Source organism: Carassius gibelio, chromosome A18, assembly GCF_023724105.1.
Source record: "Carassius gibelio isolate Cgi1373 ecotype wild population from Czech Republic chromosome A18, carGib1.2-hapl.c, whole genome shotgun sequence".
Lineage (NCBI taxonomy): Eukaryota > Metazoa > Chordata > Actinopteri > Cypriniformes > Cyprinidae > Carassius > Carassius gibelio.
In genome coordinates, this window is record NC_068388.1 from 11887142 (window position 1) to 11906128 (window position 18987).

Sequence of the window (18987 nt, forward strand, 5' to 3'; positions counted from 1 at the left end):
TCAAATCTGAGGATGATATCTCAAAAAATTATGCGTTTATGAAGCCTATATTGTTAGACCATGTCAGCGGAGACTTTGGAGAAGTTTAAGATAAGGCTTATCAAATATTTTATTGCCCTGTTAACACCCATTTACACCCAAACACCCATTTACAGTCACAAAACAAACAAACAAACAAACAAAAAATATTCTTGGAATCTTATGTGAATTCTTTAAAAAATATATATTGTATGGAATAGAAACCTGCAGCAGGTGCATCAGAGTACAAGTTACATGACACATTTTAATTGATTAATATTACACTTTTACTTAAAGCTCACCATCGAGTATTTACATCATATTCCGGTGATGAATTATGAACAACAATAATCTGGAGCCGTCCATGTGAAAGGGGTACAAAGAAAGATATGATAAAAAAAAAGGAAAATTACAGTAGTTTACTTTACTATTTACAGTACTATAGTGGCTAAATTGTGATTTTTTTACAGTAATGCATTGACTACTGTGATTTCAACTGTAATGCTTGGACTACTGTGATTTTTACAGTCTTACTGTAAACTTTACAATATTTTACTGTAAAAATCTTATACAGTAATGTTACTGTGAAAGCGACAGTAAATAACTGTAGATTTCACAGCCATTTTTTACAGTGTTTGTCTGATGAACAGGCTAAAACAGAAATCAACAGGTCTCAAATCAAACATGGCCTTTGTGAGACAGGTTGGACATCAGTAACGTCAAACATCACTGTTTGTCTTGTGTCGACCTACTTTTACACTATCATAAAAAAAGTGAAATATTATTACAACTTAAAATAACAGTCACATAAACAAAGCAAACTTAAAAAAATAATAATAATAATAATCAGACAACAAAAATAGCATTGCTATGCTCATGTGATCTGATAATGTGCATGCCCAAAAAATCTACAAATCAAACTGGGCATATGTAATTCTTATAACATGACAGAAGCGCGCAGCCTTGTCTAGGAGTAGGACGCAGCTGAGGATGCCCTGCTTCCAAAGACCTCAGCCTGGTGAACAGTCAAGGCGAGGTTATATGGCGCCGCTAAACCCTCAGAGCATGAGTGGCGGGTCAACGTCAATCAGTCTAATATCAGCTGACACACTGGTGAGGGTGGTGACAGGGCAAGGTTATGTGTCACCCAGCGCTCTGAGCTACTGCAGAGTCCAGAGTGGCCCGAGAACCTACCCCTAGGGTAAAGAGACCGTCCAACTGGGGCTCCATGGGTGCTGTGAGGCCAAATACAACTTTGTGATCCCTTGTGGCACATCCTCTGGGTTGCTGGAGTCAGTGGATAACTTGCCACAACCCTGAGGACACCCATGCTGCTGACAGCTCTGCTCCACATGTTCAACAGCGACCAAATGCAGAGAGTTTAATTTGACAAAGAGAGCATGATCTTCAGAGCTCTCATTCTAGCCCTTGACCCGTTGAACAGTTTAGATGTCAACACCATTAACCTTGGACCTTGAAGTATACTTGTCAATCAAATTTGCTTATGTTGTTGCGCATCCCCCTTGGGAGGCTGCCTGTGGGATTACGGTTTCTGACATTAACCCTTATGTTGTGTTGGGGTCAGTTTGGCCTTGAAACACTTGATTCTGAGCAAACTGCTTGAAATACTGGTTAACATGTTTATTTCTTCATGCAATTTTGTGAATATTTGTGATTTGCGGTCATGCAAAGGTTCAACTCAAAAGATGACTTTTGGAAAGGTTGTACAAACATCCATTGTTTTTTTTTTATGAAATTTGCCAGAAGCCAACACTTTGAAAAACACTAGAGTCAGGTAAAAACAGAAAACCTTTACTGTAGCTCGTCAAACACAAAAATATGAACTACAGGAGAACATAAGAAATTTAAGATTTAGAGTTTACTCACAACTGAAACTAGTCTTTTAAAATCATCCAAGGAAATGTAACTTTTCTTTATCCACTGTAGATGAGATTTACAGCCAAAAAATATGTCAATGTTTATTATTATTATTATTATTGTTTTTGTTTTTTTGGGATCTCAATTACTGTACTGTTATTGCATTGAAAAAAAAAATGAGAAACCCATTTTTAAACCTCACAAGGGTTTGAGAAGTACAAATACCAATAAGTGCAAGTTCATGTACAAATAACATTAGATACTTTTTATACTTGTAGTTATTTGCACTTCAGTGTGCAAATAGTCACTACAAGTAGTCGTGACACACACAAAAAAAAAAAACAAGCAAAATTTAAAACACAAAAAATATATCTCAAATCGACCCCTAACACAACAGAAAATAACAATAAACTTGATGGGAATTATTACATTTCTAACATATTTTATTTATTTATTTTTTAGTTTCTGACAAGCTACAACAGAGTTCTTGTTTTCCGTGAATCTTTAGGGTTTATCATGGTGTACATTTTTGGCAAATTGCATGGAAACTAATGTGGTTTTACCAACACAAGACTTGTACCTAGTTTTTGAACACAACAGGAGGTTTAAAGACGAGATTGAAGTCTGAAACAGACGGATGGACAAAAGAATGAACGGACGAATGGCAGAACCTTCATCCCTCCTGAAAGTGTTTAGTCTGTCATACGGTCTTTAGTCTTCCTTTGGATATCATGTGACCGTGCACTGGGGCCTCCTCAGAGTTACGAATCACATTCACCTGGGTATCTGACATTTAATCAATAAGCTCCTGACCTGTTGCCATAACCTAGAGCCACGCGGATTAATTTTGTTTCCCCGACACTGCCTTCACTGACCCCCCGCAGATATAATGACTGGCCTCACGCTGATCGGCAAATCACCTGTGCCAGAAACATGGACATGGACATGCAGCGAGCATAAACAAACAACAACCGTTTCCCCCTCTTAAATACATCAGGTTTAGAAAAGTGTTCCTTTAATCAGCTGAAGTCTCTATTTGGTGTTTTAAAATTAGGTTAATGAAGCTTTACGCTCAGTAGAAATAAGGCTGGGTACAGACATTAATATTTGCAATATGTATTACACGAAAAAATTGATTATTATTATTTTTTTTATCTTTAAACTTTTTGTTTATACTGTAGTATGCTGGAAAGATGTCTGACAACGTCTAGTCTACAATAGCTTTAAAATACAAAGGACTATGCTGCCATCTAGAGGTGGATTCAGATCAGATGAACATTTAAAAACAGACACTTAAATACATCTTACATTGAATAATAAGATGAGGATATCATTCAAATTGTTGTAGTCTGTCATGTATTTTAACCTTGCTCTGGGATAAAAATAATGGGAATTCATAATGGTATATTTACAATTACAATTATTATATTATATTATATTATATTATATTATATTATATTATATTATATTATATTATATTATATTATATTATATTATATTATATTATATTATATTATATGTATTTTCTTAATTGCCTTAAACTGGATAATTGTATCAAATTAAACCAATTTAAAAATCAATGTTTATATAATATAACAAGCTACCTAACCTATTATTATTTATAATAATACTTAAATGACAATGACACTTAAATTACAATTAAATTAATTTCGTCATTTAAGTGTAATTGTCATTTAGGTTTTGTAATTATGATCATAATGAATGTTTATTATTTTAATATTATTAATACATTATTATTAATAATAATATATGTGTGTGCCTATGTAGTTAGATAAATAGACACAATTTGTATATAACATGATTGTAATTATGCTGCTCTTCTGTTGAACTTTCCGCAAATGATACACTGTTACATTGCATCTGACCTCTCTCTCTCTCTGCGTCTCTCTCCATCTTTTTGTTCTCTCTCTGTCAGTTTGACATGCTGCTCAGTGGCCCAGAAACACAGCATGTTATGCCACTCTGTTGCACCGTGTTCAGAGTTGCACCCTGCATCTGAATGTGATGTAAATGATATGATGTGCTGCTTCCTGCTAATTTTTGTTTTGTCACATTTGCTCCTGCTCCCCCTTCAGGGAGGTTTTTGCATTGGATGGTGTTGTCAGCTGCTATCTGTTGCTTTGAATCAGTGACAATTCAAAAATAAATAGAAATACAAATGCAAAGCATCTACTAAGCAACACACTAGTATGTAAGCAAATGTTTTGTTTTTGTTTTTTGTTTGTTTTTTCAGGTCAGAAGGAAGTCTTGAAATTCTCACTGCGCATTTATGTAAAAATAGGCCAGCTATAGTTAAGTGCTGTGCTTACAGTTTATTTGAGGTACTACATTGGGTCAGCTGAAGGGTCAGTTGATTGCCCTTTTCAGAAGGGCATTTGGTCTTAAGTGTGCATGGATGGTAAAATGTTAAATACATCTGGCATACTGTCTATAAAAATAATTTGTCTTATTTTTAAAAGCTAAAGTGGCTTACAAGAGCTACATATAAATCATGGGGTCAGTTAAATGTCAACAGTTCATAAGAGTGGAAAGCACTTAAATATGCAACACTTCAATTTGCTCAGGTCCCACTCTCCATTAGCATGCTACACACTTCAAAACACTTGCTAAACACACATGCTAACTTAACAAAAAGGCAAAGACAAATTGGTGACAGATTGCTTTTGCCAAGAAATGAAAGTCAGTATACACCATGTAGAGGAACAATATAGTACAGATATGATGGATGTTTCAGGGCGGGAAATTGTAGACTAGCGCTGACACAGATAATCGCTTGTATGCTCATCAGATCGTGTCATCTGTGTAATCTGCCACTGAGAATGCACATATGCCCAGTTCTTGGAAGGATTGTACTGGGAAGGTTCACTGTACTGTCATGCATGAATGGCATATTCGCCTTTCATTGACTTTCAGCAGTGAGCAATTAGATATTCACTAAAAGACCTGGAGATATTTAAATAGTTTCTTTGGCATAGTTTAATTTTTGCAGATAGAATCAAAAGGATGTGAAGTATACGTGTGCTCCCCGGAGCCTCTCACATAAAATTAATGCTTTCAGTGACTGAGCCATTATCTACTGTAATGTAAATGTGTAATGCAAAAATAAATAAATAATAGGAATAATTAAACCAAAAATGCTAAATTGCTAGAAATGTATTAGCAAGGCAATCCAAGATGTAAATAAATTTGTTTCTTCAATAAGACAAGTTTGCAGAATTTAGTATAAGACTGTGTCTATTGCTCACCAGTGGATTCTCTACAGTGAAAGGTTGCTGTTACAATGTCCAGAACAGCTGGTAAAAACACAATACACATAAACAATGATAAAAAATAAATAAAATAAAAAACACAATTCCCAATAATCCCCAAGTAATCTACACGACTCCAGTCTATATTGTGAAGCAAAAAGTTGCTATGAGTCCTCTATCCATAGTACTGCTTTCTCAGTGAAAAAGTAACTTGGTCTGAATCAGGAGAGAAATATGTACAGATCAAGCCTTGTTCACAAGTGAAAACAGTTCAAAACAGTTCTAATAAATATTTTGATAGCTTTTGATGTGAGATGCTAAATGCTAAAGTTTTTCAAATCTTTTCCATTGTATAAACAAACTCATCTACTCATCTTTGACAGGGATGAGTACATTTTCTGCAAAATTTTTGTTTTAGGTGAAACTATTCCTTTAAACCAAAGCATTGCTGTCCTCTGAGACTGTTAATCAGATTGCATGATTTATTAATTTTATTTTATTAAAGTTAAAACTTTATTAATTTTATTATATCTCATTAAATAATACATTTCCTGGCACTTTTTATGCTTACTTCTGATTATCTGATAGTTTTGTAATGACTGTAATACACTGCTGCTGCTCTTTGACCTTTCATGACCTGCATATTTACAAAAATGTAATGTGCATTATTACCCACATGAATGCAAACAACAACAAAAATAATAATAATACCAGGAAAAGAAAGAAAGAAAAGTCACATATGTGCACTTGCCAGTTGTGTAATAAATGGAATTGCAAATGACAAGATTATCAGATTTACTTGACTACAATGCATTCCTGTTTTCTCAGCTGAAGCTTCTTTTCAAAATCAATTACATTAGTTATTCCACTGAGTTTTCTGTTGCTTCATTGATTCATTATCATTTTGTCTGGTATGCACAGTGTGCATTGAACGATGACAAGCATTTGCTCCTAATGTGTGATGTTAATTAACACAACATTTTAAAAATAAATTCAGATTTCACAGTTGTATGGCCATGCACTAGATCCTGAACCATATATGACCATGGCCCAAATTGGATTTGAAAAGATCACACTTTTTCCACACAACTACTGTGACATGTAGGCAAAACTTGTGTGTGTCTTGCTGTTATATTTGACCAGAGGGCATACACTGTCATGCTTAAACAAAGCCTGCTAGTCAAGCTTAGAGGACTGACACATGTCCCAGGGCTCCCAAAATCGGTGTCCAAATGTGGATCGACTATGGCAGGCGCGTGTCCTCCATCATGAACTGTTGAGCCTGAGTGCTGACCTGTGCTTAAGCAGGAATGTATAAGGCGACCTGAAGTACCTCTATTGCACTGTGTGCTCTGACGCAGCCCTGCCATGTTAATTGACTCCTGACTGGACATGTTTCTCTATTGCTGACAAAGAATATTCTGACAAAGGAGGTGAATGAAGGAGATGGACCAAACAGAGGTTTAAAACACTTTACTGCAAACCTTCTTGAGTAAATTTGGTTGAAACTACTGCAGATATATGGCGACATCTTGAGGTCAAACTGACAAGTCCTGGTAAACGGACTGACTGAAAAGATACACTGCCAGATTTATCCCATAGTAATCTGTATTTATATTATGCATATATATTGTTCTTATTTAGCCTATTAAAATGACAGGCCTATTCAAATAATATATTCTGCCATTATTTAGTCACCCTCATATCATCAAGCCTGTATGACCCATTTCGAAATAATTCAGATTTTTTTAAAACCACGTGATTGAACCTTTACGCGTTCATCTCCTGCCACAATGCCTTACCCGTGTAATATATATATATATATATATATATATATATATATATATATATATATATATATATATATATATATTAGTGCTGTCAATCGATTAAAAAAAATTAACTAATTAATCGCACAATTTTTTAAAATTAATCGCGATTAATCGCGATTAATCGCAATTAAAAGACTGAAACTTTTTGGATATGTAAATGTAAAATGTAAATAATTAATGTAAACTCAAGACAAATAAACTATTTAAATTCAAAATATGATTGTTTATTGGAATTTTTGTTTAACTTGTAACACAGATTTTCTCATGTAAACAACATACCTGCAATAAACCATCAATATCCTCCAAATTAACTTTTGGCTTGAAAGCCATATTTATTACAGAAATAAAAACACAGGCATGTAAGTATCATTTGAATGTCAAAACAATCAATGCCAATAAAAAACAAAAATGATTTCCATGTTGAATTCTAAGTGGACTGCAAAAAAATTCCAAAGTATAGTCATTGCCAGTGCTTTAAGTGGGCCGGTATGCACCGGTACAGAGTACCGCCACTTCCAAATATAGCTCTTGAGCGTACTGCCACCTCTCCGTGCGCCCAGAACGTGCTTGTAGCGTACCGGTACGCTCATTTGGACATCTGTTTTAATAGAGGTTTTAATCTTTTACCTGCACTGCCGATTTTCAGAGCGCCCTTCACAATGCAAGCTTCCTAATTCATCCCACTCAGAGCAGAAACTACATTACCCATTCACCCTTAAGTTATACAAGTGAATAGCGCATGTGTCGCTTTTCCCACTGTTAAGTGTCAACAACTCAACGTGGCCGGAGAAGGTGTGTGAAACTCGTTATGAGTGTACACAACGTTCGGTTAAAAATCAAATACAGTTAACAACAACACTTAATATGTTTTCTTGGCTTCATACTCTGAATACTGCAAGAACAAGACCAGAATCAGATGATTCGCTGACTGACACCTCACCAAATTCGGGACAGTCCCGAAATCTAAACTGTTGTCCCGACTCCCGAATCTGGCCCTAATTGTCCCGGAAATCTTGAGTATTTATTGTCTGATAAACATTAAAAAATGTCCGCGGAGGTTGAGTCGTCCTGCAGCCCCCGCTGGCTGCTCATTGGCTGCAGCATCTTTTTTATAAGTTCTAAAAAAATACCGTAGACGGCAAGGCACAAATTTAGATATTCATTTATCTAATTAATCTAAATATTTTTTTTAACGCGTTAAATATTTCAAATTAATCGAATGCGTTAACGCGCTAATTTTGACAGCACTAATATATATATATATATATATATATATATATATATATATATATATATATATATATATATATATATATATATATATATATATATATATATATATATATTCCAGATTAAAAACTGAAATCTTTGTAGTCTACATCCAAAAATTCCTGTGACTATATAGTAACAATTGTTGATAAAATGAAAAAATAGGCACACCTACACATAAATTATAATAGGCACGAGTGTTTCAAATATATGAGACCTTCCAAATGGAACGCAGGGAATGGATAGACTACACCTACAGGTCTCACCTTCTGAGAATTATTACATCATGTCTTGACACGTAAGACGAGCCCGTGTTCTCAACCATACTTAGGCTAAGAGAGTGAAACACTTTGGAAAACATAAACCACGGGTAAACCACCATGGCACCATTCTAATTGAACGCCTGACACCATTTTATTTATTTTTTTCCCCAAAGATTATTATTTACAATAAGTATCGCGCACATCTGTGACAGCACAATCTACAGCAGATCTACAGTAGAGGACTCGCCTTCTTCAACGAGCTGATTGGCTGGAGGACCTGTCAATCTACAGTGGCTTTCTCGCCAGCACTAGCAAACTCGGTTGCAGAAAGAAGTTTCTAAAAAGACACTTGGGATTAGTTTTGTTACGATGTAGCTGTTTCTCTCTAGAAATGTGAGTAGTATTCGGATTCAGACAGCTTGGAAAGTAATGAAAAATCGGATTTAAACTGAGCTGATAGTAAGTTAACGAATGTCGGCTAACTTTCTATAACCTTTCTAAGTGTTTACTGTACACATACTCCATTTTTATTCTTAACAAATCTAAAGTAACTATATTTTGTTGAGTTTTGCCTTTTGCAGTTTGGGGGGAGTAATTTCTGTTCACCTAACGGTGTTCTGGGCAGATCCGTTGTTTTTTTTCAGTTAACATTACAGACAATAATCACTTTCCAGCTCTTCTACTATGTCCTACAGTTGTGTCACAATCCAGTAACGTTAGATGTATACATGAACAATGATGCATGGACAGTTGCGTGTTGTTTACGTTCTGTAGTATGTTTCTTGCTGTAGTTACAAACTCTTTATTACAATAAAGTTGATATCTACCTGCTTTAAGACTGACAATAATGCTGATTTCCTAATTCAAGCAATGTGCTGGAGTTTGGTTTCTGAACTTTGGGCACTTTTGGTCCTGTAAAAAATAATTATTTTAAAAGACAAGTTTCACACCCTAAATCAGTTATTTTGGTCAATATCAATTTCTAACAGTGTATATTAATGTAATTTTCTATAAATCATAAATTGTGTTACAGCATTTTTATTGGAAATAATAACACATTTTAAACATTGATAAGATGCAGCTCCTTTATCTTTATAAGACATTTTTTTTCCCGCTAGCATTTTATGTATCATAAATATACACAATTAAGTTATATTGTTACATAATTTGACATAATTACTGCTTGATTGCAAATGCTGTGCAGTGAAAGTATTCTTTTTGCAAATGATATTCACTGTTTTATTTATTTTATTAAAAGTGCTCAGTTGATGAACACTATCATTAAAAAGTTTAAAATCTTTCTTTTATGCATGCATTTTTGTTTATTATATATTAAAAGTGTGTGTGTGTGTGTGTGTGTGTGTGTATATATATATATATATATATATATATATATATATATATATATATATATATATATATATATATATATTAGAGATGCACGATCATGATTTTTCATGGCCGATTCCGATACCGATTTTTTTTAAAGCAAACTGGACGATTCTGATACCGATTTCCGATTCCGATTTCCGACAAGATGTTTATTTGGTATTTAATAGGCCAAACTGGCTTTTGGCTATTGAAAACAATAACCATAACCATCTGAAATTAACAGCAGTAACTGCACAGTAAGTAGCCTACATTCAATACAAATCTGGTGGTTAACCGTGTCAAAAGCAGCGGACAGATCAAGCATGATAAGTTTTGAAGATTTGGATTCCGCTCTTGCCAGTCTTAGGGCTTCAACAACTGACAGCAAGGCAGTCTCAGTTGAATGTCCACTTCTGAAGCCAGATTGGTTGCTGTAAACGAGGTTGTTCTGTGATTTCTGTCACATTTGAATTTTTCTTCTCTGAGTAAATGTTTTAATTTATTTAAATGCAAAAATAAAAGAAAATGCTGACCCCCATACTTTTGAACATACTTTCAGCTGAACTGAACTGGCCTTATTACTTATTCTTCTAGATATTGGTCAAGTTGCAGTGATGAGACGAGGGGATCCTCTCCCTCGAGCCTTTCAGGCTCCTGTGGATGTACATGCCAGTGCGGATGGCCAAGTGTACATGTTCGGATACAGACGAGAAGAAGAGTCATCTGAGGATGAGGAACTCAATGTCATGGAGCTACGGCCGCGGAGCAGAGAGTTGTACTCACAGGAGAGAGAAAGAGCGGAGGAAATACTCTTGTTGGAACGGGACATCTCACATGAGGACAATCTCAACAAACTGTCCCTGCAATACGGATGCAAGGTATCTTGTTTGATTGCGTATAGATCATTCTCATTTAGGCACTTAAATAAATAGATGACCCAAAAATGAAAATTTTATGCAAATGTATTCACCCTCGGGCCATTCAAGATATAGATGAGTTTGTTTCTTCATCAGAACAGATTTGGAGAAATTTCGTATAACATAATTTGCTTACCAACAGTGTTGGGAAGGTTACTTTGGAAATGTAATAGGTTACAGATTTCAAGTTACCTTATTTAAAATGTAATAAGTAGTGTAACTATTTTAATTACTTTATTAAAGTAAAGTAACTGATCACATTTGATTACTTTTGAAAATTTCTAACAAATGTTTTTAAATGTTAATCATTTTGAAACATTTAAAGCAGGCAGGTTTTACATTACAGTTGGACTCTACACTGATTACTGTCAGACTTTCAGAATCCTTCATCACTTGAATTAAGATTATAATAATTTAATTTTAAAGCACAGCCACCACAAAAGCACCTCTTTTTACTTTGAGGTTAAATACAGATTTAAAATCATAACAAGACATAGTTTAATGGCTATGATTCTGTTTTTGAAATCAAATCTTTGCATAGCTATGACAGGAAACTCTGGCATCTAACAGTTAATCTTAAAAAAAATAATAATAATATTCATATCTCATAGTTTAGAGCAGTCAATGTAATTTGGGGAAGACATCAATGAAATCTGTAAGTGGGTGTGTGTATGAAAATATTCAGGTGTAACCCCCTTTGTAGTACCCTATGTAGTCTTTAACATTTTCAAGTAACTGTAATTTAATTACAAATTTTTTTCTCAGTAACTGTAAATGATTACAGTTATTTTTATTTTGTAATTAAATTACGTAGCTCTGATAAATGTAACTAGTTACTCCCCAACACTGATTACCAATGTATCTTTTGCAGATAATGGATGCCCTTAGAAAGAGTCCAAACAGTTGATAAAAACATCAGTAATCCACAAGTAATTGACACTGACTCAAGTCCATCAGTTAATGTCTTCTGAAGTGAAAAGCCATCATTAAGGTGTTTTTAACTTCAAACCACTTCTTCTGGCTAACATACGAGTCCTCCATCCATAATACTGGAAAAAAATTAAACTCATCTACAGTCTTGGATGGCCTGAGGATGAGTACACTTGCTGCAATTCATTTGCAATTTCATTTTTGGGGTGAACTTTTCCTATAAAAAATAATCCTTTTCTATGGCTTCCAGGTGGCTGACATAAAAAGGGTAAACAACCTTTTTCAAGAGCAGGACATGTATGCACTGAAGTCAATCAGAATCCCTGTAAAGAAGCATGGCTTGCTAACCAAGGCCATCTCTGAGCTCAAGAACCCCCAGCAAAGAACCTGCAATGACATAGCATCATCAAACAGTGCCGAAGCAAACATCTCGGGAACACCTCAGGTGCAGGAGTACACCAATTACCTTAAAGAGGTGGACAGTGACATTGAGCGTCTGATCCAAAGCACAGTCCCCTCAGAAGAGGTCCTTTCCAGTGGTTCCTGGATATCCAGGCAACGGGGGTGGAGAAGCCGGTATTTGGGCAGCTATGGTGCAGACTGGGGGATCCAGTGGTGGAATGCTGTAATTGCAATGTTACTCATTGGCATTGTCCTGCCAATATTCTATGTGGTATATTTTAAAACTCAACATAATAGTGTATCAGTAGTGTACAATATAGTAGGCAACATCACGGGTAGCTTCAATACCTCAAAGAGTAAGGGGTGAGCGTCAGCACAGTAATATAAAAAAGTAAGTATAACATTTGAAAATTTGAAATTTGGTTTCATGCCTACATTTTTCTTTGCTAATTGGCAGAAAAAACTTTGTATTACAAGTTCACATTATTATGGTTCATTCATTTAAGTGAACAGATCACCCAAAATAAAAAAGGTAACATTTGGGTTTCAAATATAACAGCACGTTATTTAAAATATATGTACCATAAAAAAAAAAAAAAAAAAAACATTATATTGAGAGACATAAATATGAGGGGTAAATGATGACATAACTGTCAATGTAAATTTTATTTGCGTATAGTGAAGGTACATAATGAAACAATTTAACAAATGAGATTATGAGTTTGCATTGCACAAAACTGAGTGTTGCATCTGCTTACACTTTACACTCAGACTGCTGGAACTGTTGTTAATGGTTTCATGGGTGCTATTTAACTGAATTATGAAATGGTTATAACAATTTTTCTTTGTGAAGAAGAAAAGTCATTATGAAACACAGCCTTTCTCATCAAATTGATCATATGTGTTGTGGTCCTGTCTTTGTATATCAATGCTTGATGAAATTCATGCAATTTTATTGAAGAAAAAAAAAATCAAAAGGTTTGATGTTTTGCAACTTTATACCTGTTTGTCGGAATGGTATTTTGTGCTAGCTCACAATTGTATTAATTTCTTTGTTTTGATTTTACCAGAAAACTACTGCCAAACAGTTTCAATGTGCTAACAGTGCCAAATAATTAACTTGTATTAAATAACTGTTTGTTCAGTTTGAAGTGCAATAAAGAATCATGTGCAGATGGACACATTCTGACCTTTGGATATTAAAAGATATCTTTTGAGTTGTAGAAGTTTTTTTTCTCTCTCTATCTCTCCCTCTCTTACACTTGTATTGCACTGGGATGGCCAGTGAGTGAATACATTAAAACTCCTTTTCACACAAAAATAATAGGAAGAGGTGTCTGGTATTGGGTTCTAATGGTCTGAGAGCTTCAGATAATGTATTGATGTTACGGTGTTGAATAGTGTAAAAAAAAAAATCAAAATAGCATCTTGTAAATCAACAGTGCAGCTCTTCAGTAACTGACCAAGAAAACAATTTAAAATGTTTTCTGATTAAGGTCCTATGTAGTTGCTCAGGATCAGGGTTGTAAACAGAGGAAAAGCTGGACCCATGTTGATTTCTAATCGTTATTATCTATAGTAAGATAACATATTTAGGAACTGTGTAATAAAAGCAGCATTTAATATTTCATGTAAAATATCTGATGAATGTTTAAAGTCTATTTAATAGTCAACTCTACAAACTCAATATACCCTTTGTTTAAACTTATCAGTTATTTCTTATAATTGACACCATCTGGCAAAAAGCACTTATGATGGTGAATTTAGGAAAAGCAGTACAAACGGCTTGTGCAAGTACCTTTATTTGGAGGGGTACATATTTACAGTTTATACTGAGGATAATAATGTTGTAGTGAAACAAGAAGTTTTATGAGAAGAATCACAGGTAGTTTTGTGACAGGTTGGATTCATTTTACACATTAATTTCTATGGTATTCGTAAATAGTGATGGACTGTAGAAAAACTCAGCATGATCAGCCATTCAAATACTGTACGTTAATATAGGAATGCACAATACAAACACCAACTAGTGCAATATTTGTTTTTTAGTATTTATATACTATTATTATTATTATTATTATTACATTTTTACTTATTTTAGAGGAAGTAGCTTTCAAAAACTTTTTGAAATGCCATGAAATTGTTTCTGCCCATTAACTTGCAGTCTATACCATGCATTTGCAAACTTTTATTTGCAATCTTCAGTTTTAGTAACAGTGTTGTAGGTATTTTAGTACTTCAAGTGAACTAAATGACAAAAGAGAAATGTTGCTTTGGCAACTAGCTGAAATACAATACATTTCCAGTTAGCAACAGCTTTATTATTAAGTAACACATTTTCTTATATATTTTTTTTTATGATTTTAATTGTAGTTAAGTAATAACCATTTGTTTGTTTTTGGTCTAGATCAACGTCTTGCTCAAATTTGCTTAGTTGAATGGTATGGCAGAGTAATAGGTTATGGATAAAACAAAAGCATTTTATTCATATAAAAAGAAGACTTCAGGCAGGTAAAATATTATAATTAATAATAATAATAAATTTTTTTTTTTGATATTTTAATTTGTTTAAATGTCTTATGTCCATAGTGAAAATGTCAAGATGGGTTTGAATTTATTGAGTTAAAAATCTTTAGAGTAGCCTACTTTAAAGAACTTAAAGTAGAGAGAGAGAGAGAGAGAGAGAGAGAGAGAGAGAGAGAGAGGTATTGTCAGTGTTTGTTCAACAGCTGCTTAGACTCCCAGTCCCATGTGATCTAGCAACCTGAAAGCTTCATCTCACAGACTCTGCTCACAGAAACAGGCGCTGCTGTGATCCTGCTCCAGGCCCCACAGCTTTGGCCCTGTGCCTTCCCTCCGTCTGTGTCTCAGTGAGAGGACCACCCCTTTCTTTGTCTGCAAACCCAAACTGCAGTTATTGAGCAAACCTTAACGCTCCCAGAGCAAGTTCTGATGTGATCTGTGTGATAATGCTTTCTGCTCTCTGCATGATCCAAGATTTAGGACCATCAGATTTGGAAAGTTGTTAAGGCAGTACACAGACAGAATTGTTAGCGCAGATTGGAAAGGCTGAGCACCTCCCTTAGTGTGTATTCAGAGGGTTTTGCAAACTATAAATCTATTAAAAACATGCACACACCTTTAAAATCGATGGTTCCAAGAAGAACCTTTAACATCCTCGGAATCTCTCCAAATTCTTAAAAAAAAGAGGTTCTTCATTGGCATTGATGGCTCCTTGAAGAACCTTTACCATCCATGGAAACCTTCCATTGCACAAAAGGGTATTTATAGTGGAAAAAGGTTCTTTAGATTCTTATAATGTTCTAGAAAAAATAAATAAATAAAAAACTGTACGCTGAATGGTTCTTTGTGAAATGTAAAATAGTTCTTCTATGGCATTGCTTTGATAACACCTTTTGAAACCAATTTTAAACGTTTATAATATATATTCACATCACTATGAGAGGAATCATGTTTTGTAGGGTCAGAAATGGGAGCAAGTAGCCATTTGTGTGTTTGTAGAGAAGTGCTTTGTTTTCTTAGGCTTAAGCTTGTGTACTTGTGGGACAAATCTGTCAATCTGAAGCATCTGTGCTTAGTTAAAAAACTAAGGATATTCGGGCAATGTGACTTTCCTCACTTGTGTGGTTGGCAGAATGCCATGTGGCCACAAAACAGCTCTAATCCTTTTTCCAAGGAGCTTTCAACACTCATCTTCCTAGCAGTTTTGCCCCATTCATCTCATTCATCTGTATACGTAACCCGGTTTGATGGTTTTATGAACAAAATCCATTAGAGGGCAGTCTTATCCTAAAGTTGCAGAAAAAAAGAAAAGAAAAATGAAAGTATTCCATGTAGAAGATTGTTATTTACAGTACGCCTTACAGGTTGCTTTCAGTTGTCCCTTGAAACTTTCTTGCACATAGCAATTGCAGGCTTGGTTTATGGGAATATATATATGTTATATAAACATATACAAAAATAAATATGTATAGCACCCAAAACTCAAAGTTCATGTACTGTTGCTTTAATCCAGGTGCTGATGTATTGTTAAAGGGTTAGTTCACCCAATAATCAAAATTATGTCATTAATAACTCAGCCTTATGTCGTTCCAAACCCGTAAGACCTCCGTTTATCTTTGGAACACAGTTTAAGATATTTTAGATTTAGTCCGAGAGCTCTCAGTCTCTCCATTGAAGGGGTACACTATGTGTACGGTATACTGTCCATGTCCAGAAAGGTAAGAAAAACATAATCAAAGTAGTCCATGTGACATCAGAGGGTCAGTTAAAAAAAATTTGTAGCATCGAAAATACATTTTGGTCCAAAAATAGCAAAAACCGAAGATAAACGGAGGTCTCACTGGTTTGGAACGACATGAGGGTGAGTTATTAATTACATAATTTTGATTATTGGGTGAACTAAGCCTTTAAAATGTGTGTTTGATGAGCAGTTACTGTGGGCTCTGGAGAGAATATGGGTTTTTCTTCTCCCAGGGGGATTGAGCAGACACAGGGTAATTTGTAGTGAAATTTCCAGCAGGGTTCATTTTGCAGGTGGCTGAGCGCACAGGGTGTGGTGAAGAATGAGAGAAGCAATTTGCTGTCTAAAGGCTGTGAATATGAGCATTGTTGCATCGCAGCAGGTTAGGTCATGAGGCGATGGGCTTCAAGATCAGGGCCAGTTTGATAGCAAGAAAGGTGGCGGGGTGAGAGAGACAAAACAAGAGGGTGATGCTTTGAGGTATGATGTAAGTTTGAGGTAAGATGTGCAAATACTAATAAAAATGATTGAAATAGTTTTGAAATGATGTGTGACTGAACATGGAAATTATATTATGAATTATATGATCAATTCTGAAATTATATTATGTTTGAGATTCTTTGTTTATGTGATGTTCAAAAGGGAGATTTGAGACTGCATTAAATACTGACATACTGTTAGAAAATACAAGACATTCCTCTTGTATTTTGAGCATCTTTTAAAAATGCTTAAAGCATAGACATCAAAGTGCAGATTTAGTTTATTTACATTTTGAATTCATTTTTATTAAATTTATGATGATTTGTAATTGTAATACTTAACCTAAAAATAAAACATGTCGTCTTTTACTCACTCCAAACTGATTTAAAGCATGTACATGTGATCTGGATTATGTAATCAGATTCCAAGATTTGATAAAATGTTAAAATAATCATATTCAGACTACAGTTACTTTTTTATTTATTACATGATTACATTTTATTCACACAATAGCAATAAATTATTAGTAATTTACTCCCTAATTCTTCTTTTTCATCTTTTAAATGTTCCTTTCTAAAATAGCCTACCACTTATATGGTACACTCAGAAAGTCCTCCAGTTTTGTGGACCTTTCACTAGTCAGGGGGCTAAAAAGCATTTGACCACATGGATTTAGAAAAATCATTGAACTATTTCAACATTGCATAAAAAAACAATATTATTTTTTATTTGAATTATCACACAGATCATGTATTACTTTGTCTTTGGCAGGTAATCTGTCTTTCAAACACATAAAAATGTACAAGGGCATGTTACTTCTTATTTACACATAATGCAGGTGTAAACATCTTACTGAACATCTTACACCTAATATATTTACTTTACGTACCCCTGAGATTTTAAAATAAATATTTTTATAATTAAGTGTCACATTTGCATGTTCACGGTTCTCTGGTGTTGGTTAATGGTCACATGACATGCAGGCACACACGGGTAATATTTCTATATTAGCCTATATTATATTTTTTATATATGTGGTTTATTTTGATTGATGATATTCTAAAATAGTTTATTTTAATGTGCCATTTTTATGATTTTATTAATTATTAGATTTTCATTCTCCTAAACACCTGCAGTTCCTTTTATCAACCCCAGTTTGGTGCATAAACAGGTTATATGTGATATATATAAATGAGTTTGGTCAAAAGTAATCATAAAGAAGTCTGACTACAAAACCTAAAATGTGTAATGTAATGGATTACATTACTAACTAAAATTTTTGTCATGTGATTTGGAATCAGTAAAGCACTACAAGTAATTTACCCAGCTCTGCCTATAGGATTTTTCCCCCAGTGAAGCACAAAGGGATTTACAGTATATATCCAAATGTCGAAGCTGCAATCTTCCACACAAGAAATGGTGATCATAACTGTAAATGCAAGATTTTCTGTTAATAGTCTTAAAGTTCTTTTAAGACTTTTCTGGACACAAATTTATTCCATGACTTTAAAATCATTACAAGCTGTATGGATTATTTTTATGGTGCCCATATTCATTTATTTATTGTGTGGTTGATAGATTGATTAAGCACCAAGCAGTCATAAATGCAACAGAAATACCAAAAATAGCTTCTATGCAGGGGCCTTTAAATATAGTGTTGAACATGGGCACCACATGGACTTCAAGTCAAAAAGGTTGAGAACCACTAATTTAAATCCAAATCAGCTTTTTCTGTAGAAATATGTGCACACGCTCACACACAATAAATCCACAACACACAATTTGTTTTGGGGCTTTGTACGAAGGTCATATCATCAGACACACAAGCGTGCAGTTGGCAGTTTTATTCCAAGTGGAATTATGGTAATCTCTGAGGCTTTGGTGTTGATTTAAATAACAGTTCAACTTTTTAAATCCCCTGCCAAAAGTCTCCTATGGCTTAGGTCATAGTAGAGGAAGGAGAACTGTGAGAAATACATAGGGATCAATGAGTAATAGGGTGGTTTGATTTCTTTAGCGAATATGCATTCTTGCATTCTTCTTACTGCCAGTAATAGAATGGTGCATTGCAATATGTCTGAAGAAAAAGACCTG

General features: G+C 34.4%; 1 protein-coding gene across 4 annotated transcripts; it reads left to right on the forward strand.

Moving 5' to 3' along the window:
- The first annotated feature begins 8767 nt into the window (after positions 1-8767).
- Positions 8768-13099, forward strand: LOC127933982 (lysM and putative peptidoglycan-binding domain-containing protein 4). 4 transcript variants are annotated; one of them, XM_052531118.1, is made up of 3 exons: positions 8768-8922; positions 10513-10778; positions 11998-13099. In XM_052531118.1, the coding sequence occupies exons 2-3, from the start codon at positions 10515-10517 to the stop codon at positions 12514-12516; spliced, it is 783 nt and encodes a 260-aa protein (XP_052387078.1). In that variant the 5' UTR covers positions 8768-8922; positions 10513-10514; the 3' UTR covers positions 12517-13099. The 4 variants fall into 4 exon arrangements, with proteins under 4 accessions (XP_052387078.1, XP_052387076.1, XP_052387075.1 ...); XM_052531116.1 differs by having other exon boundaries at positions 8806-8988; positions 10495-10778; XM_052531115.1 differs by having other exon boundaries at positions 8806-8988.
- The last annotated feature ends 5888 nt before the right edge of the window (positions 13100-18987 follow it).

Excerpts from the sequence above, each read along its gene's own strand:
- LOC127933982 (XM_052531115.1), top strand. Across the intron at positions 10,779-11,997 it reads CCCTGCAATACGGATGCAAG|GTGGCTGACATAAAAAGGGT; the intron begins GTATCTTGTTTG and ends TATGGCTTCCAG.